This window comes from Phalacrocorax carbo, chromosome 1, assembly GCF_963921805.1.
Source record: "Phalacrocorax carbo chromosome 1, bPhaCar2.1, whole genome shotgun sequence".
In the NCBI taxonomy this organism is placed as follows: Eukaryota; Metazoa; Chordata; class Aves; order Suliformes; family Phalacrocoracidae; genus Phalacrocorax; species Phalacrocorax carbo.
Window position 1 is genome coordinate 120,044,310 of NC_087513.1, and position 25,993 is coordinate 120,070,302.

Sequence of the window (25,993 nt, forward strand, 5' to 3'; positions counted from 1 at the left end):
GAGAGTCTCTCCATACGCCTGACCAACGGCACTAACCGACCCCGGAGCGGGGTGGGAAGGAAGGGAGGGAGGGACAGACAGACGCTGCGGAACGACTCCGGTAAGCGCGCGCACCTGCGCCAGCCACTGCGCATGCGCAGAGGGCGGTGGGTGGCAGGGCGGCGGTCGGGTGCGGCCCTCCCCTCGCAGCGTGGAGGGAAGGAATAGGGTGGAAATGGCGGGGCGGGTGGCCGAGCTCGGCCCTTCGGCGTCTCTCGACCTCGTTGCCCGGCGCCGCGTTTCCACGGCGCTCCCGTTCTGCGGGTGGAGCCATGGGTTTCCCTGCTGTGATAAAGCCCACGGTTTTACCTGAGGCCGGAGCCAGCGCGCGCGCGGCCCGTCAGCTGTTAACGGCCGCGGCGCGGGTCTGTCCCCTAGTTCACCCACCGCGCTGCGCGGAGGCAGCCCCACCCCGGTTTATTTTCTCCCATTTCAAACCTTCCCCTGTTAAGAAGTTTCCGAAACCCGAGGGGTGCCCCGCGGGGAGTGGGCGCACCTTCCTGGTACGGGGGGCCGGGCGCGCGGGGACGCGCCTCGCCTCCGCTGGGCTCGATCCGTTTTGCTTCCCCGCAGCTCCTCAAGTCCCCCCAATTTCAGAGGGCCTCGGCGGCGGGCAGTGACATGCCTCGCAGGCCCCCGTTGCTGGGGCCGGGGCCGAGGCTGAGTTCAGCTCACGAGTGGGGATAGAGGAGCTGCTGGTGGTAGGCGGATGTCCAGGGGGGAAGGGAAGCAGGCAATGGGCTGTAACGGCGTTTAGGGGGGGTTAAAACACGTCTTCCTGTGACTGCTGTTGTAGTCACCGTTGAACAACCCCACTCACCGCCGCCCGCTCTCCGATTCTCCCGTTTATAGCGCTGTTCGCTTAGACTTACCCCACTGTTTTCAACGTTCTTCACACCAAACACGGGCACCTTTAAAGGTAGGAGCATATTAGCTGGCAGTGCATGGCCGCTGAGAGCTGGAAGAGTCTGTAGCTAGGGGTAGGAGACCACACGCATTCAGTTACTTCAGTTACTGCTTCCAGACTCTGGTGACCTGTGCAACCAGAATTTGTGATTTCTTGCAAGCATTAGTGGATCACAGCAGGTTCTTGCTCTACTTGAATCCCTTCTTAAACCACTCTTCATTTTGATAAATTGCTTACACTTAATTTCTAGCCATTTCTTAAAGTAGGTAGACTCAGAAATACAGTTATACTGCAAGAAGATAAATCAAGAAGGAAATGTGTATACTGTATAACAGAATAACAGCTATCCCTTTACTAACTAGAAATGCTCTCAGGGGTGACTGGATTACTTTAAAACAACAGCGGTAACTAAAGCACTCTTTTCTAAGACTTTTCTGCCAGGAACACCTCATATCTCTATTCAGCCCACTTCTTACGTAAATAACCACACAAGTATATCACGCCTGGAGGAAAAACTTAGTGCATGTTGGGATTTGCGTGTATTTCATGGGAAAAAGAGTAGTGGAAAAGGGAGGAGAGTGAATGAGAAGTAGGTGCATTTGCCTTCAGGACAAAGTTTCTCATTTTTCTCTTTGATTATGCAATCTAAGCTCTTCTCTCTTGCATCTTTAAAAATGGTGCTCTCTCACTGATGCCACTGTCTCTTCAGAAAAATCTGTGTCAGCATGGACTTCAGAGGAGGGCAATAAAGCAACTATTCTTTACTTTTTTAAGACACACACCCCCCCAAAAAGAACTTGCTTCTGCCCAAATACCTGCAACCTATGTACCCTTATTTACTTTGAAAACCAGTCCTGAATTCTCTATGATAACTAGGGGCCCTGGGCATAAGCACCAACCTTAGGTCAGTGAGAGAGAGGTATTTATTCCTTTGAAAGCTCAGACTAGGGTCTTAGCACAGGCATGGGTGTGGAGAGAAGGGAAGAGGAACTCACGCATCCAGCTGATTTATTCTTTACCTACCCACAACACAGCCAGCATAACAGATTGGGAGCCATTCTTTTTATCTCCCTCGCCTTGGCAGAGCAAGGAACTGGGGTTAGAGCTTCCCCACCCTTTCCCTTAATAAGCTGATTTGATTTGTTCTGTTTTTTTTAATTGTACAACACCCCTTTCTATTCCAGTGTCATCCCCTCAATGGCACTCCTGTGTCCGACCTGCATGCAGAGGTCACGTACACAACAGAGTGGGTCTATTCTGTGCGTGAGGAAGGACAGTTGCTCTTGAGAAAATGCTGCACCCAACCTTGCTTTTGCTCTTCCTAAATGTGATGAAACATGGACCTGATTAATTCTCTTATCGTTTGAGCATCTTACCCTTCGGTTTCTGCATGTTGCTGCATATAACAAACGAAGCGTGTTTTACGTTTGAATTTAATTTATGGTAAGATGAACACACACTAATGCTTTCCCCTATACAAGTAACAGAATATAAGTTCTGCTAGAAAAAAGCATCGGAACGCAATAATCACTAGTATTTAGTTAACATCAACTGCACCCAGCACAACTTACCACATGGTTTGGTGGAGCAGGCTAAGTACGTGTTCTCCCAGCTTTGTTTTTTTTTTTTAGCTGCACTTCCAATGTATTTCACTGCCTCTTGGGTCCCTCTTTCTCCCCTGTTTTGAATCTATTTCTTGACATTCACCACACGTGAGAGGTACAAGTCTGAGATGCTCACTGCCCTGTGAGCTCTGAGACAACAGCCAGCTGTTGGGGGAAGAGATACTGAAATGAGCACATGGCTCGAGGGGAAGGCTGGCAGAACTTGGCTGGTATCTGCACTCATTAATAGCACCCAGCGCATCAATCCCTGCACGAGTTGTTCTGGCAAATGAGCCAGAGCATCTGCTGCCTCCTTCCTTGAGCTAGCGTCATGGCATGAACCTCAGACTCACGTGGGTAGGAGAAGGGTGGAAATCTGTAGAAAATTAGTGTTGTTAGTTTCTCCTAATTTTCACTCCTCATTCTGCCGTTGCTGTGCTTCTTTTTTGGTAGCCATTTAAATTTTTGCTACTTTTACTGAACACCTTTAAAAACGTTTTAGAATAAAAATCTTGAAATAAACAGAAAAAATAAAGGAAAGCACTCAACTGACAGCAAAAAGGCATTGCAACTTAAAACCTTCACTTTAGAGGAAATAAATCCCCAAATGCAGTAATTTTAATTGATTTTGACATCAGCTGCTCTAACAGCCATTGCAACTAATAACCAGCTTTTCAAAAGTGTTTGAAATTAACCAGGCACTGTAACTGGTCAGAACAGCTCATGGGTAAGGCAGAAAGAGAATAGCATTACCTGACATGTTCATGAAATCCTGACTCCAGGGGGGAGACCGAAACCTCCTGGACAAGTCTTACCTTCCCTGCCCCACACAAAGCATACCCGCTCTGCCTCTTTCAGCTCAGCTGCTGGGAATTCGTGTTTAGCAACGGTGAACTTGGACTTGGTAGAAAAGCGATCCAGGCTGTAAGCCACTGTTAGGCTGTACTACAGGGGCTCTCGATGCCGAACTCCTGACTGAATGGGACTGTGCACTTTGTAGCTGGCAGCAGTATGTATGCAGAACAGTGCTTTAGCACCCAGGGGGGAAAATAAATCCAGAAAAGCTTTCTTAAAGCATTTTGGGGCAAGAAACATATTTTCCAACCATGGTTATGCTTTATGGTGAAATACCTGTGGCTTTTTACAGTGTTTCAACATTTTTAATGAAGAAAATGTAACAGCTTCTTGCCATCTACAGTGCAAGTATCATAGTACCATCTCAGTACTGAAGCAAATCACTCTAAGGTGAGTTGATGACAAACACAATTTTTCCTTTCCCCTATTGCCAACGTGACACTTTGGGTTTGCTATAGGACAAAAGCCCTTATGTGAAAACAAACCTCGGTAACTAATCTCACAGATGTAAGTCACTTTGCTGCACAGTCTGTCTCCAAACCTACTGCAAGTGGAGCTCTGCTGTGTGTCACAGTGTGGATCAGCAGTATCCTCCTCTGGTAAGTTTCCTTCTCCCACCACCTTGTGTGATGAGGCCAACACACAGCTGCCATGAAAAGGCATGCCAAAAATAGAGGGCTAAAGATTTGCTGACAGGTATGCCTGCATCAATAATAAATATAAGGCCAAAAGTAGTTAGAAGACATGATGTTATGATGACTTTAAATAGCACCAAGGAAATCTCATTACTGACCAAGAATTCACAAAGCGATACTAACAAAGCTATTTACCCTGTCCAATTTCATGTAGCACCTAATAGTTTTTATATGATTGTCATCTGGAGGGATGGTATTTTTTCCATTTCTAGTTTTCAAGACGAGACATTCAGGCATCTTTATGTATGCAGAACACCAGCAAATCACCCTGACAAACTGACAGACAACTCATACTGTTACCTGGCTGTTAACTGAACAATTTCTGGAACAATAAAAAGGTACAGAAGCTGGTTAGTCTGGTAGGAGACTGACCGGTAGGTTTCTGCAAAAATACTCACTTTTCATACTGACACAACTAAAAAGAAAATTTTAATTTTACCGAGTGTAATAGCACTTGACACAGTAGGTTTTCCTGAGAGAACTCGCCACAGACCACAGCCAAGAAAGATTCAGTCTCCACTGCTTTCGGCTGTTACCCTGTAACAAGTTATAAATATTTCAGAACACTACCCCGTGCCTCTGTATATTGTGGGATGTACGAAGTTCTATGAGACCATGATTAAGCTTGCTGTGTGTTTTGAAGAAAAAATGTTTGATGCATTCATTCAGGAACAGAAAAGAACACTGGTAGAGAGGGTTCTGTACCTTGACGCTCCTTTACTTCAGAGCCCATGTGCCACAGACAGCATTCAATTAAATAATAGTCTTAGCAATAGACAATGACAATACACAGAACACTACACAACATCACTCCTTTGGCTCAAAGTAATTCCAGTTTGTTACTGAACGGTTGTTACGCAAAATCTCCAACGCATGGCTGACAACAGTAACCTTCACGTCCTATAGCTGAAAAGGCTAGTAACAACTCGGCAAAGGAAATTCAGATTGCACATCCCTTACGTAGCTTTATTTCTTCTGCAGTTTGAAAAAACGGCATCAGTATAACGTTGGTATTCATCTGCAAAAGGCTTAGCTGGGAGAGCAGCCGGCAGTCACTACTTGTCCAAGGTAAGCTCTGTCTGAAAAGGCGTGATTTTCTGACGTCTCCAAACAAAACAATTTGTTTGAAACAAAACCAAACAAGGTAATTGTTCTGAATTTTTTCATGTTGCAGCGCACCCAAGATACAGTTGTGTTCTCACAGGGATGTTAGTAACAGTAGCAATAATAAAACCACGCTGAGATGATGAGGTACCATAGCAATCCTTGCAGGGAAAGTCAGATCGTTTCTAAAAGGAGTGCTCTGGGAAGATTAGCTTTTAGAGGACTTTCTATCGCCTGGCCTAGTCAAAGCCCTTCCAGTGGTTAGATTTTTCTCTCCCGAAGCAGGATAGTATTTAAGATAATTTTTACAGTAAGAAAAATCATCCACTGGAACAACCTCCCCAGAGACATGGTAGAGTCCCTGTCACTGGAAGTCTTAAAAGATGCGATTGGACAGGGTGCTAGATCATCTCATCCAGGCTCCCTTTCCCAAAAAGGTTGGACCAGATGATCTTTTGAGGTCCCTTCCAACGTGGGCTGGTCTATGATTCCATGATTTTGGAGATACTGAGAGACTGACGAGAGACATTTCTATATGACCACCAGCATGCAAGCATTTATTGTGTGATCACTCCTCTTTATATCAGCTAGAATCAATCATTACCAGAAAGGTAAGATGCAAACTGGCCTGGATGGACTTGTGCAGGCCAGTTAGCGTGGGAGGGATGCTCAGCAGCACAAGAGTGCAGAATACCCAGAATACCAGAGGATCATGTTAGGATACAGAGGTTTTGTGAACTCAGAGAGGTCTCTATGACCTTGGTATGCAACTCTTATGAAATAGGCAATTACATGTTAAAATGACTCAGGTTGATTCAGTGCATCATGAATGCTACTATCAGTAGTATTAACAGAGCAGATGTGCTCAACTCTGCAGCTAAGGCAAAAAACCTCTTCTTCCCCCCTTAAAAGCTTAATCACCATTTACATCTGTCTAAATAAAATCCTGATCTAGGAACTCTCTATGCAGCTCTGTAACCCTCTGTGTGTGTGTGTATATATATAAAAATGGATTTTTTAGATGTTAGCCATCTTTATCTACCATAACAACTTGACTTAGGACCTCTACATTTGCTTCCCTTCCCCCCCCCCCCCCGTCTTTTTTTTTTCTCCAAAGTATCCTGCCAAAAGATAATGTGCCTTTACCAATTAGGCACCAAACACAGGAAAAAAAAAAAATTTCATTTACTTTCAAGTACATAATCAATGTATTTCATAAATAAAACCTTCTCTCAAGCTTCCTCTTGAACAGTGAGTTTGGTGTGAAGGGGAAGCATTTGTGGACAGGACAGCTGAGGATAAACTTAACTGGCTCAAACCAGGGGTGAAATAATCCAGGTGATAGAGGGGCATAAAACACTACTTCTCAGGATATTGGGAGGCTAATAAAATTACAGGATCTCATGGTATTGTGTGAAAAGGATCTGAGGAAGACAGAAGGGGCTAGGGAATGAAAAATTCTCTGTCCTACTGTTAAAAGAGATTTTCTCTTTCTGATATGTACCTTTGTCCCATCAAACATAGGTCCCTCCCATGCAGACATTTTATAGGCTTGTTGACATTTACAGAGAAGTAGTTGTGCTCCTCTGACACACAAAATCTGTCACCAGAAATCCCTTTCCTCTACACATCCTGTTGCAACTAAGCTTTACACAGAGCCTAGCATAGCGAGCCTCTGGACACTGCTATGGCACCAAGAAAACCACTGGAGGTTAATTTTAATATTCAGGCTTTTATACCTTGGAAGATTTGTTGTAGAAATTATAAGGCATCCTTTAGGGGTCAAGTAGTCCATGTTAAATTCAGACTTTCAAAGCTGAAGTCTTTCCTACCCATATTTTTGCTAATACATAGAACATTTTCATAAATAGAATAGGCACAGACAGGATTTTTACAACCATCAATCTATCTTCACTGTCAAAACCAGCAGCTGCTTTATTCTCAGCAAAAACCTTTAGCATGGTTCTGTGGCTCAGTCTGCTGCCCCAAAGGGCCTTTTTCTTCAGCCACAGCTGGAGGGACAGATTTGCCTTCCAGGATTCCAGGCAGCAACTTTTTTTTTTTTTTTTAGTTTATTCCTTTTTGATATCAGCTGCTTTTTCTCTGTGGGAAAGATACTATCTTCTTGACATGCAAAAGCCCAGACTGCACATCAATGTGTGGAGAATGGAATGAAAGTGTAGTATCAGCAATGATGCATTTGACCCAACCCACTATTTATATCCCCAATAGTCATGCAAACCTTGCCCGTTATACACTGGGGCATACTGCCTCCACGTGGCAGAATATGCTTCAGACATTCTTTTTTCTTCAATTTCACGCACTCTTGTGCGGTTATGAATTTCAGAAATAGTTTCAGAAATGGAAGGAATAGAATCCATATACTATTTCTGTGAGAAAGGGCAATATGGGGATGAAAAAATTCATGTATCATATTGAGAACAGTGTTTTTCACACAAATACTCACCAGGAACACACAGTAAAGTACAAAGGCTATATATATGTGTGTGTATATATATATATATATATAAAAGGAATGCTTTCTCAAATGTTTATTACATGATGAAAGAAGACTAATTGAAAAAAATTCACATCCTGAACTTGATCAAAGGGGACTGATTACTCTTCAGGCCTATTAGCTAAAAGCAAGATTGAAAGAGCAGTTTTGAAAAATTACATAAAACTGTATCACATTCTTTTTTCAGTTCATAACTGGTTTGATTCAAACTTGACTAGAAGACCATAAAAGTTGCTGTAGCATTAGACCAGCTATCTGATTCAAGTAGCACTAACACTGTGTTATGGGTACAGGGTTTTTCCCATGACTAAAATGCAAATACTTTGCAAAACTGGTATATTTTCTTTCACACCACACTCATCCCCACCCCCGAAGCCCCAACGTCCACCTACTTTATCAATGTTGTTAGATACAAGACCTAAAGAAGATAAAAACCAAGACAATTATTGTTTTGCCCATTTGTGTCTTCACATTTCAGTCTCTACCTGCTGACCACAAGTGCATTCCACCTCACTGTGAACAAGGTCTTCATGTGTAATTTCCAGACTGGAAAGAAGTGACATGGTATGGCTGAAAGGGTGCTGTAAATCACCAGTGCCATAATATTTAGGGTTTCCCTGCTTTGGTTAAGGTGTATTACGATCCTCCTGTCAATCTTAATCTTACTGCACATCAGACACAGTGCAAGGGGGTGCTAAATTTATGGTGAGATTTTTTTTCTTTTTCTTTTTTTTAAGACAGTGCAAGGTCTAGAGACAGCATGAGAATCTCAAGACTAGGGTGTTGCAGGGTGCTACGCCAATTTTAGCTTACATTTCATTGTATAACCATTTTCCCATCTCTGTTTGGTATCCAGCAAACAATCCTATTAGAAATTTTCCAAATGTCTGTGTGTGTTTGTCTCTAAGTGCTGTTCATTTAAAAACTTTTCAAAGTATAAATTAGTAGCTATACATCTGTTGTTGTTGCTCTGTTTGAACCTGTTGCTGTCCTGACTGCTGTTGCGTTGGCTGTGCCTGGGCCTGTAAGACATCAGTCTGAGGCACTGACCTCCACGTCAGAGGATGCTGTTCCGTTATCTGGTTCCCTAGAGGAGCAATGGAGTTCACCAAGGTGGTCAGGTTTATAAAATGGGCCACAGACTGAGGATTGGCTGCCTCTGGCTGCGGCTGGATCTGAATGTCGTTTTGGCGATTGTGCAGCATGGCGGAACCACTGACAGTGTCAAATGTCACGGTGAGAATTGAGTTGTCCAGCTGTAACTGGCGTTCAGGTGCAGTCAGATGGCTCATGGCCACTGGCTGGAGGTTTGTGAACTGGGTTCCAGCTGCCGTCGTAATGGGGGTAACAGTGATATTTGTCAGCCCAACAGAACTGGAAGGGGCTGTGACATTTGGGTCGCCAAGGGTCACCACCACCTGAGGAAAAAGAGACAGGTAACCTCAACCTTGTGCCTTGCAGCTGACTACCAAATATCAAGCATCAAGAAAGATCACCCGAGTGCCAACGGGCTCACATGTTGCTACTGCCAGCAAGAGAAGATATATTCCAAGCTTTCTATGTTCCCCTCTGTGTGTATAACAACTTCCACAGATAGAAATAAGAAGGTAATGGGAGGGAGGCATATGCAATGTTCAAAAAAACAAGCAGCTGAACTAACTTTTCACACCTTTAGTTGCTGCTTCAGCCAATGAGCGGCATCTGGCAACCACAGAGATAGTAACACCAAAGGAAATGAAAACAAACTCCTTGTTTTTTTTAGAGTCTCTATTCATCTTCATATTGCCACAATTTATGAAATTAGCTCTAAATGTTCTGATCACTCTTTTGTGTTTGCTGTGAGGAAAAAAGAAGGGTTATCCTCTAAGCAATGCCTGCTACCCGTCACCCTGCTACTGGAGCTCACCTGCTGGATGCTCTGTACAGCCGAATTAGTCTCATCTCCAACATTCCCTGTGAATTCACCTTCCTTCTCTGTGTATTCACTGAAGGCAGGGTCCTCAGGCACTTGAGCTTCCTCCTCCTCACCTGACTTTTGTTTTCGTTTCGGGCCACGTTTAGGAGCTTTCATATGCTGTTTCCCTTCTGGTAATTCTCCCTGTTCCAAGGCTAATTCCGGCTGGAGCAACACATATCCAAACAAAACATGAAATTATTTTGCTTAGTAAAATTCCAAGTACAAGACTATCACCTGAAGTTGGTTTACTATCCATTCTCATTTTACCAGCACCCATGTTATACAACAAAACAGATCAACAGCTTGCATCTGCTTATACGTGTTAAGCTGGGGCTGACTCTCTAAAAAAGCCCATTCCTTGCCCATCAGCCTACACCCAGCTATGTTATGTTCCAAAAAAGTGATGTCCCCACCACACCCTCCAGTAGACCTGGAACTTAGCTGCCACCAGAATTCTGCAATGACAAATTTACCTGAACAATCCCAATTGAGGAGGCATCAATGGTGGTTGTCTCTGGCAGCTGCTCTAAATCGTCAATCCTTACCGAAAGAATCTGTAGACAAAGAGGTATCAGCTGGTGAACTGCAGCAGCGCATACCACACTCAGACAATACTGCAGTGCCCTAATAAATCCTGTCACAAAGCAAAAACGATGTAATCTAACATTTTACACATATCATTTTATACAAGGGATTTAACCATGGCCTTTTTAAAAATAACCTGTTGGCATATAATCTCTTCCTTCTTGCTGAAAACCAGCCAAGTTTAAAGACAACAATAGAAGAATATTTTCATATTCTGAACAGAACACAACCCACTGGGAAGTGATGAATTCTACAGAAAACAAACAATGTGTCTAAAAAATAAAATTATTATTTTAACATTCCTATTTATAAACTACCAACCGTGTCCTACTCCATTATTTTCAGCTGAATCTATACATCTCAGCTTATCAAAGAACAGACCCAAATTGCCCTCTAGATTGCAGGTATGTAGCTGCACTTTTAATCCAAAAAACAATAAACAAAGCTTTTTTTGACTTCCTTCCCAGTCATCATGATAAAAATTGTTCACAGCAAAGCAATAGTAACGATAAATTGGTAGTAAAAAAAAGGCTCAAAGGGAACGGACAAGCTTTAGTCAACCTAAATAAGAAATGCTGAGGAGAAACGTAATAGCTATTCAGAAATACAGAACACAGAAAAAGCCCCATTAAGGTCAGACAAAACATCCCTCTAATCCAGATTCTCTGCAGTCAGCATTCGTCTTTAATACTAAGAATAATTCTGTATCATCAGCAGATGCTGCCATCACCTTTCTATTCACCACTCCTTTCAGATCAATTCCGAATACAGAAAACACCATGGGGAAAAAAGAATCAATTATACTCACTAATGCATGAAGACAAATCATGAAAAAATACACATTTAAGCTGAGGCAGAAAAAGAAAAGGGATTCAAATAATCAGAACAACTTCATTTTTAGGGACTGACAATCAGATGTGTTTACTACTGAAACATAATGAAAGGGCTGATTCAGTTAAGTGCATGCTTAATAGACATTGCCTAAAATTGGCCCCAAAAGAACAGAAAAAAGAGAGACAAAACCCGAGTAATTCATTTCAAGTCACTGAAGGCCATAAACTTCCTTTAAAAAACAAACAAAAACCCCCCAAACAAACAAACAAACAAACAAACCCACACAAAAACCAAAACCAAAGAAACATAAAAACCCCAAACCAGACCACCCCACAATCTACCTGCCAAGCTAACTTACCTCTGGATGTTTACGCCTCATATGTCGACTCATGGACGCTCGGGTAGAAACCTTTGTCCCACACAGCTGACAGCTCTGGGCTTCTACCTTATCATGAGTGAGCTGGATGTGCTTCTGTAGCATGTAATCAGTGACATATTTCTTATCACAGACTGAACATGTCCACTGTTTTCCTACTGGTGGCAGATGGAAGGAAACGCTGTTAGCAACAGCCCCCAGAGATGCGTATATACAGTCAGCACCTCAACAAGTGGAACAATTGTATGTTGGGAACACGATGTGTAACACTAGTTCCAAGGCTGGCAAGTCTAAAGCAAGCTTAGGAACAAAATCAAGATGATGTCTTTGGATACTGTGTTTTAGAGGATTTACCTGTATGAATCAACTTATGAGTCTCCATTGTATTTCTCTCGCTAAACGTCTTGCCACAGAGCTCACACATGAAATCTTTGATTCCTGCATGAAGAGCACATTTAGAATCAGAGTGAAAAAAGTCTAAGGTATCTGGGACAATTCCAAGTCTCATATTACTAAAAAAAATAGAACAAATACATCACAGCCAAACAAGTAGAAGAAGCCCAGCTTCACCAGCTATTTCTGTCTTAACCCATGACACTATCTGGCAGAAAATGAATCCAAGAGAAATCGATGTGGGAGGTAAAATTTTGTTTGGGGAAACGCGAACTGGAAGACTAACTTAAAACCAACACTCTAGACCTACCCTAGACCAAAACAACCTCTCTTAAAAAAAGCAAAACTTGAAACCAACTAAACTATATCTCTTAACCATATAACAGGTGGTCCTGGCTGACAAGAGGACAAAATTGCACTTTTCAAAAAGCAAAATACGCATATTTTTTCATTAGTGTTCTTCACACTCTCTGACTGTTTCTAGGTAAGAGTTCTCTCAGGAAGCATTTAACTGATCCAGTGCGACTTTTGTACATCTTTAGAGCCCTCACCCGTGTGTCTTTTGTAATGTTTCAGCATGTTGACTTTCTGTGCAAATTTTCGGTGACATTCTTTGCATTCATATTCTTTAATCCCTTTGTGAAGTTTCATGTGGTGACGAAGTGCATGTTTTGTCTTCATTCCTGTGAGACACAAAGTTGCAGCATGACAATTAGTCCATTGCTCCCACCCTCAGAGGAGAACTCAGGATCATCATGTTGTTAGCCAAGAGCTCTAAGATTATATTTGCTGCGTGTCCAGAATGGCATAGCCTCAATTGTTTAGGTAGCAGTGCACTTTACCATTATTATTTTAATTCCAGGAAAAAGCTCTGGAAAACATCTGAGTAACCACTGAGGAAAAAGCAAAACAGCAGGGACAAGCAAAGACAAAACATCATTAGAGATGTCAGACTTACTGCCTTCCACTAAAATACCAGTTTGGATTTGTTCAAGTTATAACACAAACAATTCAAAAAGTCAAAGCAACTTTAAAGGCTCTTATGGGGCGAAATTATTTCTTAAGCCTGAAAACAGCCTAGAATGAAAAAATTAACTTGTATTCACTTTTGTGCTGCAAATGCATTGCAACTCAGTCAGGCAAGCACTCTTCAAGAAGCAAATTTTATTGAAATCAGTTTTGTCTTACAGGCCATGAAACTAAACTGTATAAAATATGGGGTAGTTTATGTAACCATGCGGCTTCTGATTGATACAGCTTCTTCCTCTCAAAAATGCAGGGTTTACAGCACTCCAAGGACCGTCCCAATATTCTAAGAATGGAAGAGTTTTAATTCAGATATTCACCTGCTATTCAGTATCACAATTAATGGAAAACAAGGCATTAGACATACCTTTGCCACATTCTGCACACAAGTATTCTCGGATATTATCATGGACTCGCATATGTTCTTTTAACATGTCTTTTCTAGCAAATGATTTGCCACATTGCTCACAAGCATGACTTTTTACACCTTAAAAATAAATTTAAAAGACAACATAAACAAAAAAAATGTTAATGAAAAATGTGCATCTCCTAAAAACTGACTAAACTGGTGAATTAGAGGGCAACAGTCCACCTGTGTTGTCAACCACACCTTTCATATTGTAGCCCAAACTAAATTAGAAGACTTTGCAGAGAGAAAAGCTGGCTTTTTGTGTGAGATCTGAAAAAAAAAGATAAAGCCTGAGGTCGGAAAATACTGAGTAGCGTGAAATAATAATGAGCTGTTAAAAATGATTTTGCAGTAGCAGTTTTCAGCCTGTGTAATGGTGAGAAGGTGGCATGGATAAGAAGTTGGGGAAGAACAAAATACGGAATTAGGATTTTTAGCAGGTGAATCCTGCAGCATATTAACTAGGAATCTGGATTGTGTGCCTAGACCAAATACCTTCATTAACACTACCTGCTTTAGAAAACCGGTCTACCCTAGAAGCATAAATATAACATTTATCTTATTGTAACTTACAGTAAAAGCCCATAACTTATTTCCTCCTGAAGAAAATAAGACTGGCACTGGCAACAGAAATGTCACTTAATATTGTAATAATAAAGAAACACAACATCTTTACCTGTATGTATAAGCTTATGTCTTTCCAGATTTCCTATGCTGTTAAAAATCCTTCCACAGATTTCACATGGATGGATGTATCTGAAACCAGAGAGACAAAAACCTGTGATTCTTTTCTTGAGACAGAGGTGGTTTTCAGGCATCTTTGTCAGTAACTGTATTTCATTTGGTAATACTAATTACTATAAAAGTTCCTTGAAACATAGATGCGTTTTTAAAATGAGCCTTAAGAAACCCATATGCTCACTGCACGCTTGGAGTAGTCTGGCATTGCTATATCCTCAAATCTTAGTTTTTTAAAAGTATTTACCAAAATCATAGATTTATACTTTACAAAGCCCAAACTGGGAGGCTGTTGACTGATCATCTGTGTAAAGCGAATCATTAGGGATATATATTGAAAGCTTTTAATAAACATTTTAACACCCAGTATACAGATACTTTAGTACAGCCCAGTTCTCTAAAAGCATGAGGTGGCAGAGCCACTGTAACTTCAAAAAGATAGATCCTCTTATCAGTCCAACATGTCATCTTACTTCTGCACATTAGGATCAGGCAGGTTCTCCCGATGAATGACCATATGTGCGTGGTAAGTTGCCTTCAAGGCAAAACGTCGGTTACAAATGCTACAGCCATAGCCCTTCTCCTTGTGCACGTCCATTATGTGCTTCAGATACTCCTTCCCTCTGCCGAAAGTCAACTGTGGAATGTACCAATAGTGAATGAAAGAGGGAAAAACATCCTCGGGAACAGCAACAATCCAGTAACATATCACCGGGTTCTAGAGTCAGAACTAGTAGACATAAATATCCTGTGTGTCACTAGATGAAAAATCTGTGAAAGCTGCATTTAGGCCTGAACCTCTTTGGCCACTACAGGCATGTTGCCAGGACATCAGTTAACTCATTCGGAAAACTAGCTTGACACAGTATCTCTGCTTCTTACACTGCACAAGTAGAGGAGCTCTGATTATTTGTGCGCTCTCAGAACAGCCCTGAGGAGAGCCACGTCTAACCTCCTCTAGCTGTCAAAGCAAGGACACCACAGGTGGCAAAAATGTCTTTTGGGTTCTAGGGGCACGGTAAGATCTAGTCTGCAGAGCAAGCTTTGGCACTAGCTCCAGAAAGGTTGGTATTTCTAGGCACTGCAGGGCAGGGATTCCAGATCAGCTCCTGGAAGTGCTACAACTATGATAGACAGGTGCTCCACCACTTAGCTCCCTGGGCTAAGCAACCGGGCAAAGTGCCATAACAACATGATCTTTTCCTCCAATTTTGGAACTAGTCAGGGTGTTTCTGATAGCACTGCACAGCTCGGTGAAGGTGTACTTTGGGATGAGAAAAAAAATAAAGTGATTCTTAAGAGCTCAGGAAAGATATTTCACGAAGACTCATTCGTACGTTGTTCTCCCTTAGGAATGTGTGAACGGATATTTTCAGCCAGAGAGCCTCCCCGTCTCATCACAGGTAACACTCATTTTCCATAGCTGTTGCCTTACACAACTGTTTACTTCACAAACACCTGCAAAAGCACTAAAAAAACTCAGCTTCCAAAAAGAGCTTTCAAATTTGAATGGCACAATTGCCCTCATTTGGAAGCAATTTTATATAGTTTATGTACACATTAAGTGTCATGCGTTAAAATTACCACATTGAAAGCAAGCACGTGATTTAACTGCTGCGATACCACATCTTCTTATGCTTGAAATCGGTTTGCACTTGAAACCAGTTCACAGATAAGAACAGAAAACTGAAGTATTATTATCTCCACATCGTTAAAATGAAGATAAGGTAAGCACTTTCACCACAGTCGTAGACTTATTTCACAGTGTAGACTGTGAAATAAGCTCTGATTTCCAGGAGCCAAGCCAGGGGCTTAACTACCAAAACTCCCCTGTCCCTATGTCAGTTTGGCCAGTTTTGCTGTTCTCACTGATTGCTTGTGTATCCCACCCACCCCAGCACAATGCGCTCACACAGTAAGGGCACAGAATCCAAATGGGCCCTAAGGACCCCATTCTTCCCCATTCTTTACAAAATGGCAAAAGCCATGCAGTAAGAGGTTTAAAAAGTATTCCCTTCTCAGCTGCCAACTGGGTAAAGCATGTTCCAATCGTACTTCTAATGCCACCTGTCAGTTTCAGAGTAGGCCAAGAATAAGCAGTCACACTGAACATAAGCAGCAGTCTTAATCCTTCAAACTGGATATCCACTAGAGGACCATCTGATCTCATCAAAATTAATCAGTTTGTGGACTGTATCATTCAGAAGTGCTCTAACGATTTTAATTTGCATGTAAGTAAAAGGTGGTGGAAGATCTGAATGTTCCTTTATTGCTTCCTCCTCCAGCTTTGGTTGCTTGCTTCCTTGCACACAGGTAAGCGTATGTGTGTGTATTTCTCTTTTTAAGCGTTTAGCATTCACCTTACAGAACACCACCTACAGTCTTAAGGAATAGCATCACTTCATAGATTAGAGGTAACAAGCACCGCAGAAGAGAGCAGACCTGTTGACTGGCCTTCTCTTCGTGAACCCTTAACGTTATTTAAAATTCTGAATGATTTTTAGATATCTCCACTCCCTCCCCCCCATCCCAAAACAAGTTAATTTGAAAGTATTTAAAGCTACCTGGCACCTTTTGCAGCTATACTTGTGAGGCTCAGAATCTGCACTTTCATCGGAGTTGTCATCGTTCTCCTCTGATGAGATTCCAATTTTACCAATGAACTCTTCTCTCTGGTGATCATCCATTAGTGCTATGTCCTGCGTAGGGTGGGAAAGAATATTCTTTTTTAATTGATTAACCTTCTATTTCAAAAGGTAACATCTTAGCAGCTTTCATTGCCATGCAGACTGCCTGGCATTAACAATTGCTGTAACATTATTTATTTAAAATATCCTCCTGCTTCATTTAATCCAGGTAAACAAAGTTCCTCTGTCTGTGACTAAACAAGGAACAACTGTTTATCCGAACAAATAATACTCAATTTTTTGTGCATAAAAGGAACTTTAATGTAAACAGAGACTCGATGGGTACCGTATTACATCCATAAAAGCATCTTTATGAGCACCACTGAATGGTACAACTCACTTTCAATTCAATCCCTTACAATTCAGTGTTAACCTAGTTATGTCAAAATAAGCTGGGTCTGATTAAACACTATCAATAGGGTTTTCTTTGTGATTTCGAACATTTTGATAAAACCAGGTAAGGAACTCAATGCACATGCGCAGTTATGCTGACATATACAAGAGAATCACAGTCACTGGCACAGAAAGGGCAGGAACAATTCTTTCTCTTGTTTGGTTTCTCCCCTGTGAAGAGGAGAGGGGATGATAGTAACCCCTCAGCCCAACCAAACTACAACTGGAACAACACATCTGCCTGCAGCCTTTCTGTTACGTTATTATCCCTGTTTTAAACTGAGCAACCTCTGTGGTTCCCCCAAGGTCACAGAAGTGGTTTTTCCATAGCATTCAGAACTGTGTTCTGCAGTGATAGCCGAAATAACTTCAAATCTCGTAGTCCACGTACTCTGTAGCAATCTAGATGTAGAAACAGAGCCATGGGTAAATCAGAGCACAACTCATGCTAGGCTGCTGTAGAAAAATCACTGCACAGGGAACACAATCACCATTGCATTGCCTGTGTGAGCACAGTCTCAATATAATTATTGATATGTTTATGTATCTGCTAAGTAACACGCCTTTTCTAACAAATCATTAACACAGTACCTTAAAATGGACATGAATATGATCTCTCAACACATCCACCCTGAAAAATTTACGTCCACAGATTTCACAAGTGTATTTCTTGTCTCCATGTGTTAGAAGGTGTTTGTTCATATTGCTCCTACATGAAAATACCTAAAGAAAAGGAGGAAGGAAGGGTTTTGGTATCATGTCCAGCAGGGCTACAGTTCTTTGCAAGTTATCCAACGGATAGCACAGAACATATTTACTGTCCTGTTTTATTCATTTGGGCCAGAAGCATGTAGAAGGTCCTGTTATCCAGCCAGCAGGCTACCTCAGAAACTGCTGGCACAACAAAAATACAGGTGTACAGTTCCAAGGAACTGACTGAAATTGGCCATTCATCAGAGGTGAACTTCCAAAAAAAGCTGCAGCAGAATTACATAGGGTAGATTCAGAAATATGTAGACAGTGTCTTTTGAATCATGAATGTTCCACCTACCTATAAAAAGGCACATCCACAAAATCTACCTTCATTGATATGTAACATAGCTGAAGCATCAAAAACAAAGGTCTACACACTAACTTAAGAGTTGCTCGAGTACATCTTGCACTGTGATTCATTAAACATCACTAGTTAATCCCACAGTCTTTGTACCTGTGACAACAACTTAAGATCACGAGCGTTAAACGCCCAAATGCAACAGTGCCATGACTACACCATGAGTTCACTTTGATTTCTAATAGAAAGAGATTCCCAGTGCACAGTCAACTCCAGCTGTTTACATTCCAGCAGAAAAACTTCACTCTGAATAACATAAGCCATGAGATTTCACTGACAGACACAGTGGCCGTGTTACACCCTACCTCGTGCTACATGCCCAGAAAAGAAGTCTAGTCTGAACTTCAGTTTTGTTCTTTTGTCCTAACAGCTCCCACCATCCACGGTCACAGTGGGCTTGGATATATAATGGAGCTAAGGCAGTTTAAAGACTAATGTTTTGGCTGGGCGAGAGGGCTTACTGGTAACTAGCCACGCGCCTGTCTGAGATGCGAGGTAATCTGACTTAGCGCGTACCTCAGTGCAAGTCATTTACCTCAACCTTTTGGCAGGCTGTGTGTCTACTCGGGCAGGCTGCTACTGTGGTTTGATATATGGGTGGTAACTTGTCATGCCACAGTAACTCATTTGGAGGCACTGGGTTGAGGTGCGCCATACCCCTGCAGTATCCTTGGAGCTGCAATGCAGAATTTCACATGGCACACACTGGCAAAGACGCCTACCTTCCCGCACACGGGGCATCCCGAAGGCTCCTTCTTGTAGCGAACCATGTTTTCTGTGCTGTGGTCAAAGTCTTCTCTTTTCACACGCCTTACCCCTTAACAGAACAGTCCCCATCAAAAGAAAAAATAAAAAATAAACCATGGTTTTCCACTCCAATCTGCATGCCCTTTCAGGTGAATACTGTAAAGAAGAGTGAAACACTGGGAAGAGCCTCAATGCAGAATTTAATTGCTAACAAAAGGATAATTTCTAAACTGAAATGGTGTCTTAAGAATACAAAAGCAGTCTGCCAAAGTAATGTATTATGGTTTGTTGGTTATTACACCAATTGTACAGTATCTGAGAGCAGACATTAATTGTCAACACCTGGAAACAGGTAGATCTAGTAGGCCTGGGCACTTTGATCGGGTATTGGGCCCAGAAATTCCCCCTCACAGTCTCCAAGGAGAAAGGCAACCATCCAGCATCACCTTTAATTCTCAATGAGGATTTCAGATCTCTTTCTCCGCTACTTTCAGGAGGGAAGAGGGCTGCTTCTGTTCGGTGACATCTAAACATGAGAGGCCTTGCCATTGCCATTCATTCCCTTGCCCTCCGGCTGTCCTCTAGTCCATGACACAAAGGTCTGAATCACAAGAGCAGCCAGTGATGGTCGGCTACGGCCGTAACACCAAGTTAGACAATCTGGCTGCTTGTTTTAGATCACCTTTGGTTTTATCATCTGGATCACTAGAAGCATTTTAATACATATGTCGGCAATCTACCACCACCCAAGTTTTTCCGGAGCCTTTGAGTACCTATAACATCCTTTGGTGTTTGAGATTTTGAACAGTAAATGCTCATAATCTCATTTTCATGTATTCTCAAGATTTGAGAGATAACATCACACAGCATTCCATTTATATTGTATTTATACAGTAGTTGCTTTCAGTTGTGCTTTGCAAGTTAAATCTCTGTCTTGAAATTTTCAAGTTACCTCACTTTTTTTAAAAAAGGAAGACTAGAATGCAAAGAAAGAAGAAGTTATAATGAAATTCAACTAGTCGAAACAAATGAATAATAAGCCAAGCAACTTTCAGATGACTGTTAGTAGCACTGGGTCCAGTCACGTGAGGCTGAAAAAAAGCAAAAAACCAGGTGCATTTGCTAGAAAGTTTTCCATAGAATTAGACAACTCCCCTCCAGGACCCATTACTATTATTTTTAATAAATGTCACATTTTGCTGAAACCTGCTATTCCAGATCAGGTAATTGACAAAAAAAAAAAAAAAGACAGCTACCATCCAGAAGCATCCAATGCGCAATTGTTCGCAACCTTCCCACTCCTACTGCCGTTCCAAGAGTAATGTAATGATTAGGTTGATCTGCAGTATACTTACCTTCCAGGTGTCGTCTTTGATGGTCTAGCATGACATCCTTCCGGTAGAACATCTTATTGCAGATTTCACATGCAAACTTCTTATCCCCATGCTTTTTCTTGTGTTTTGAAAGATTACTGTTTGTAGAAAAGAATCTGAAACACATCTCACACTGGAATGTCTTGTCATCTGTAAGTAAGAGAAACCAAGCAGCTCTTTACAGATGAAAACAGGTTTTATACGTTTGTGAGGTAGGTAGTTCTTTTGTTAGATCAGAGTTAGAACACTTAATCCATCATTATATGGATTGAGGAGGGAAATGCAAAAGCATGTGTTTTTCTTTTACTTTAAACATTTTTGCAAAGGCAATAAATATATATGATGCTAACTTGAACACGGAATCTAGCATTGTAACTTCCTCACATGTGTTATTTCCGTTGTGGTCTAGCACACATTAGAATTATGTTTGGAGTGGATTCTGTTACAATTAATTTAAGTTTCTAATGCTGGTAAAATCACTACACACACAGCAACACAGCATCACATGAAAAGCTGTGTCTAAGCACCAGAATACTTCTGCCAGCACTGTATGCTAATTCCAGCCAGTACAGAATGCTCCAGAAAAACAATGAAGTCTCAAAAATATACCATTACATGACAACAGGCCTATGGGGAATTCAGTAGTTGGAACATGAAAGCATGGTCTTGTAGATGGAATCTGCCAGTGCTGCAGCAATCACAAAGAAGTAACAGTTTGATGCCTTGAAGAGTAGAGCGAAAACTGCTGGTCATTTTGGCCAACTCAGAGAGAAAATGAGACCTTGAGTAAACAGAATACTGAGGTTACTTGGCATTACTTTCTATTCTTTGTAAGGCTGAGTTTTAGACAAACTGTACCCTCTGAAAAGAAATGAGGAAACCTACTTCAAATGGTGCTGTACGGAGCAATTACCCAGGTGATTCTGGACTGACAGTTATCGTGAGTCCATAAAAGTAACCGGGGTGTCATTTTCTAAGCATAAGATCACTCAGCATAAATAATATGAGTAACTGCAAGGGATGGCTATGGGGGAAAAGGACAGTTTCTAGTGTTACTAAGGAAAAAAATATCTAGAGAGACTACTGCAAGTACAAACGAAGCATGAGAAAGCGGAAGAAAACTGTAATCCCAGAAAACTACAAACTATCAATAGTACTGGCCCCCTTTCCAGTTCCTCTGCTTCACAGAATGAGGTGAAACTTAGTTGCAGGAAAGAAAATTAAACAGAGATGGTGGCAGGCTATCTGTGAACATACAAGTGAAATACCAATGATGATATTAAACAGGTGAGCAGAAGATACTAAAAAAAGCAATACATAAGCAGATGTGTTGTTCTACAGATTACTGGTTACACTTTTCTCATCACAAAGAGGTTTTTTTGAGGGAAGCAGGGCAGACTGCTTGTTGTGACGATGACAAAAATATAAATTCCTACTCCCCTTCTGCAGTTTCTATGCTAAGATGGATTTGTGGACATCCCCCCAAAACGGAGTAGAGACGCCAGCCATTCTCACCTGTCCTGCAGTTATGGAATTCCAAAGCACTCTCTATCCGAAAGGCCTTTTCACACGTGGTGCACTTGTATCTGTACTCATTGTCAACCTGAGGATTGCAAACAGTAAGTGTTTAAGCTGGGGAAAAAGCCAAGTCATGTCTGACAGAGATGTTCTAAATTTCAACTGTTTTTTCTGTTTTCTGTCTTTTCCAATTTTTCTTCCTTCAACAGGACATTTAAATACATGTTGATGCAAAATTGTGATGCTGTATCATCCTGCCATGTTCCTACCTCTGGGCTCTATACAAAAAAAAAAAAAAAAAAGTAGACTATACACCAGTCTGCACATAACAGCCTTCCTGACTTCCTCATAACACCCGGTCCAACACAGAGGCAGAATTTTTGAGAAGCAAGATGTAATCTGACTCATCCTCCAGCTCCAGAACAGATGGCAGCAATCTGAGAGCCTAGCGCCTTAATACCAAGCAGCAATGGACATATTCACTGATAAGGCCCCACTACAGGCATGTTTAATATTTATATGGCAGCAGCACCGAAAAGCCCTCACCAACAGGCGTGACGCTGCTACTCTAAGCGCTGTAGGTTTACACATGTGCGCATAGCCCTTAATGACACAGCCTTCACCCAGAGAGTTCACACATTAAATGACACTATAGGTGGGGATACATGAAACAGGACAAGCAAACAAGACTGGAACAATCCTATTTAGTGCCATAACTGAAGTCAGATCTCACCTCTAGATCATGCAGGTCCAGCTAACTCCAGCTTGTCTTGTTGTAACTGATGCCTGAAAACAACTTTCTACAGGAAATTCAGACACGAAAAAGGACTTTTACGCTCAAAAGCATGTCCACACTTTGCAAATTCGTCAACTGTTCTAACAGAAGACATTACCTCTCCCTGTCAGTCTTGTCTCACTTGTTCACACAGATATCCACGCAAACATAATTGACCCAAGCTCCCCAGCTAGCACCTGGAAGCTCACTGTGTATTTTCACCTAATCTTAGGAAGAGCCCGCTAGTCATTTCCACTCACTTCGTTCCTGCTGTGCTTGTATGAAACATGCTGCTTCAAGCTCTCTTTACGGCTGAACAGCTTTGCGCATTCCTCACATTTAAATAGTTTGTCACCTGAGGGGATCAATCAAGACAAAATAAAAAAAAAAGTTGTCAGCGACTGATAATAATCAACTCTAGGCAAGACGGGGGGAAACTAGAGCACAAGCAACTGCAAACAGGCTAGTGATGAGAAGCTTTAGTAATTCAGGAGATCTGAACAGTGGATTTTAACCTTTTCCAAGAATTTTGACAACAATTTTGTTTGGTTCCCCCACCCTTTTTCAGTGATTGTTCTTCAGGGAATCCTTAGAAGTAGGTCACGGACCCCCAAAACTGCAGATCACAAGCTAAAAAGCACTCAGCTGACATCTACACAGCAATGTTACCCATGTGCCTGTGAAGGCGAGGGGCGATATATTTAAAGGGAAGAACATTTTGGGAAAATCATCACATCCTCACCCCTGTTTAAAATATGTACCTAGAATCAAATTTTAAGTACTCTGATTTCAACTTTCAACTATTATCTTCTCATGCTTTGGTCTGCAAAACTAAAAGAGTTCCCTAAAGAGAATTAAAAAAAAAAAAAAAAAGAGTTCTATCAAAATTTTATATGCCAATATCTAAGAATAGCCTAGCTCTTACTCAAAGGCAGAACCACTGAGAGACAAAATCAATACGCAAGTGAGGTAAAATCAAACCCACCGTGAGAACGGATGTGTCTGCTGAGGTTGCTGCTGTTCTGGAAGATCTTGCTGCAGATATTGCATTGATAGACTCGCTTGTGCTCCCCAAGCTGTTTTATCAGCTTCCGCCGTATACCATGTCTACTGGAGAGAATTAAACTTCTTTTGAGGGACATGGTGTTTTGGTGATGAGCAAACCTACTGGATCAGAGAAAGAAAGGCAGGGACTGAAAGGTATCCCACAGGTTGCAAGAAAGAGTCCAACCAGCTGGCAAAAGCTAGAGGAGTGTTATGCTCAGCTTTGGGCAAGAGAGGGGGCCTGGAGCTTCCTCATCACCAAGGCACCCTCCTGGCCACCCCCTGGAAGCAGCAGATGTCAGAGCGTGGCTCACTCCAAATCACCTTCATGCAGCACAAACGAGGAGGAAAAAAGCAGCAGCCATCCACCTCAGAGATTCTCTTTGCAGGCCCCTCAGAAGAACACAAAGGTTCTGTTCTGTTTACCCTCTGAAAACATTAGCACTATTTCAGCTTAAAAGCTTGGCAGTTTGCATGCAGAAGACATATACAATAGGAGGGTAGCAGGGTGCCAAGAAGCAGTACTGTTCTATTTGCCAGCACAACCACCTGCTGGAACGCATTGTTGATGGCTCTGTGTCTGCTAAGGACCTCATTATAAAGCTTTACTAGGAAATTTTGAAAAATCAAGTGCTTAATTACACAAAAAGTAATTCCAAAAGCCAATTCTACTGAGATAAAAAGACATAAAAGAATCTAAATAAATCAAATTATATCTAAGAGACTCCCTGAGGTTCTGTTATACTGAAGTTTTCCCTTCCCACTGCCCTAAATCTGAAGTATCACATGCACAAATCAACACAAAGTCATTAATGAGTTAAGATGACAAGCAAGACTGAATGAATAATAACGGTTAGCGTAATTTTTTTCGCAAAAATCTCTTTGCCTGTTTTATCACCAACATTCAACAGGAGTAATAGTTCACTTTGCAGCTGCAGGAGGCTTTTGGAATCACACTGAATAAAAGCAGTAACATGATGGAAAATTAAATTCTCACGGTTTATGATCCAAAATTCTACCACTAATATCTCGCCACCTGTGCACTACCCTCCAGTGCACAAGCTGACTTTGTGGCACTCAAACTCAGCTCGCGTAGCAGCAGCACCAGCACCATCACACAATTTTACACTAATAAAGAAGAGCATCTGTGGGCCCAGAAGTTGAGCAGAGCTGTTACATGCTACATAATCTTAATTAAGCCTGAAGAGGAAATTCTGCATCTCAGAGCACTCACTTTGTCACTGAACTGATGCTATTTGTGTTGCTAGGCATCTTTCCTAAAACCAATTCCATAATTCTCTCTTCTGCAGCCGAAGGCAGGGCTACCTCTTCTGGTGGGGCCTCAGTTACGACGTCAGCTTCACGTTCCGCTGCAAACACGTCATAAAAATACAGTGTTAGTGCAGACAGCTAGACATAAAACCTCAAATGCAGGAATTTGCTTTTGTAATGAGATGTGGCACTGAACATATTATTTGTCCATCACAATAATGGATTGCTTAATGAGTAGGTAGCACTTGCAAGATAGAGAAAGTGGCTACTGAGCAACAAGATACAGCCAACCGCTCTTATGGAGGCGTAATTTGTTACCTGTCCAACCTATTACTAAGGGGTCAGTTGATCATGAAATTTCCTACTAGCACCTCCCTTAAAAGAAGGTAAGGCCCTGAAAAAAGCCGCTCTCAGGAATAAAGCTTGAGGTAGAGAGAGGAAGGTATCTTCTCTTGAGGGGGAGGATGCTATCTCTCCTGTTCCTTCTTGCAGAAATCTAGGCAGGTCTCTCATAACCACCTGTTGTTTAACCCCAGCCAGCAACTAAGAACCACTGCTCACTCGCACCCCCCACCCCTGGTGGGATGGGAGAGAGTATTGGAAAGGCAAAAGTGAGAAAATTCATGGTTTGAGATAAGAACAGTTTAATAATTGAAAAAAAGTAAAATAGAAAGGTTGGATAGATGATCCCTGAGGTCCCTTCCAACCTGTGATCTGTGAAAATAAAGTAGTATTAGTACTACTACTACTAATCATAAAAATAACATACAAAGCAAGTGATGCACGACACAGTGCCCACCCCAGCCCTGAACAGCGACTGCTTCCCCATGGCCAACTCCCCCCAGCTAATACACTGAGCATGACATCATATGGTTTGGAATATCCCTTTGGCCAGTTGGGGTCAGCTGTTCCGGCTGTGCCCCCTCACGGCTTCTTGTGCCCCTGGCAGAGCATGGGAAGCTGAGAAGTCCTTGACTAGTGTAAGCACTGCTCAGCAACAACTAAACCATCAGTGCGTTATCAACATTATTCT

General features: G+C 41.9%; 1 protein-coding gene across 11 annotated transcripts in view; it reads right to left on the reverse strand.

The window, feature by feature from the left end:
• Nucleotides 1-5,732: 5,732 nt before the first annotated feature.
• Nucleotides 5,733-25,993, reverse strand: part of PRDM15 (PR/SET domain 15) — a 45,726-nt gene continuing 25,465 nt past the window's right edge. For 6 of the 11 annotated variants that reach the window (XM_064472262.1, XM_064472199.1, XM_064472209.1 and 3 more), the window contains 17 exons: nt 24,923-25,058; nt 23,630-23,811; nt 22,905-22,999; nt 21,867-21,954; nt 20,334-20,501; nt 18,954-19,048; nt 17,712-17,843; nt 16,605-16,739; nt 14,514-14,677; nt 13,979-14,058; nt 13,261-13,380; nt 12,419-12,550; nt 11,829-11,912; nt 11,457-11,632; nt 10,153-10,233; nt 9,629-9,841; nt 5,733-9,140 (listed from right to left, as the gene is read on the reverse strand). In XM_064472262.1, coding sequence (XP_064328332.1) covers nt 8,664-9,140; nt 9,629-9,841; nt 10,153-10,233; nt 11,457-11,632; nt 11,829-11,912; nt 12,419-12,550; nt 13,261-13,380; nt 13,979-14,058; nt 14,514-14,677; nt 16,605-16,739; nt 17,712-17,843; nt 18,954-19,048; nt 20,334-20,501; nt 21,867-21,954; nt 22,905-22,999; nt 23,630-23,811; nt 24,923-25,058 — 2,558 coding nt within the window. In that variant the 3' untranslated portion in view covers nt 5,733-8,663. The remainder of the gene's footprint in view (nt 9,141-9,628; nt 9,842-10,152; nt 10,234-11,456; nt 11,633-11,828; nt 11,913-12,418; nt 12,551-13,260; nt 13,381-13,978; nt 14,059-14,513; nt 14,678-16,604; nt 16,740-17,711; nt 17,844-18,953; nt 19,049-20,333; nt 20,502-21,866; nt 21,955-22,904; nt 23,000-23,629; nt 23,812-24,922; nt 25,059-25,993) is intronic. The other 5 variants (XM_064472271.1, XM_064472227.1, XM_064472237.1 and 2 more) reach the window with 4 other exon arrangements.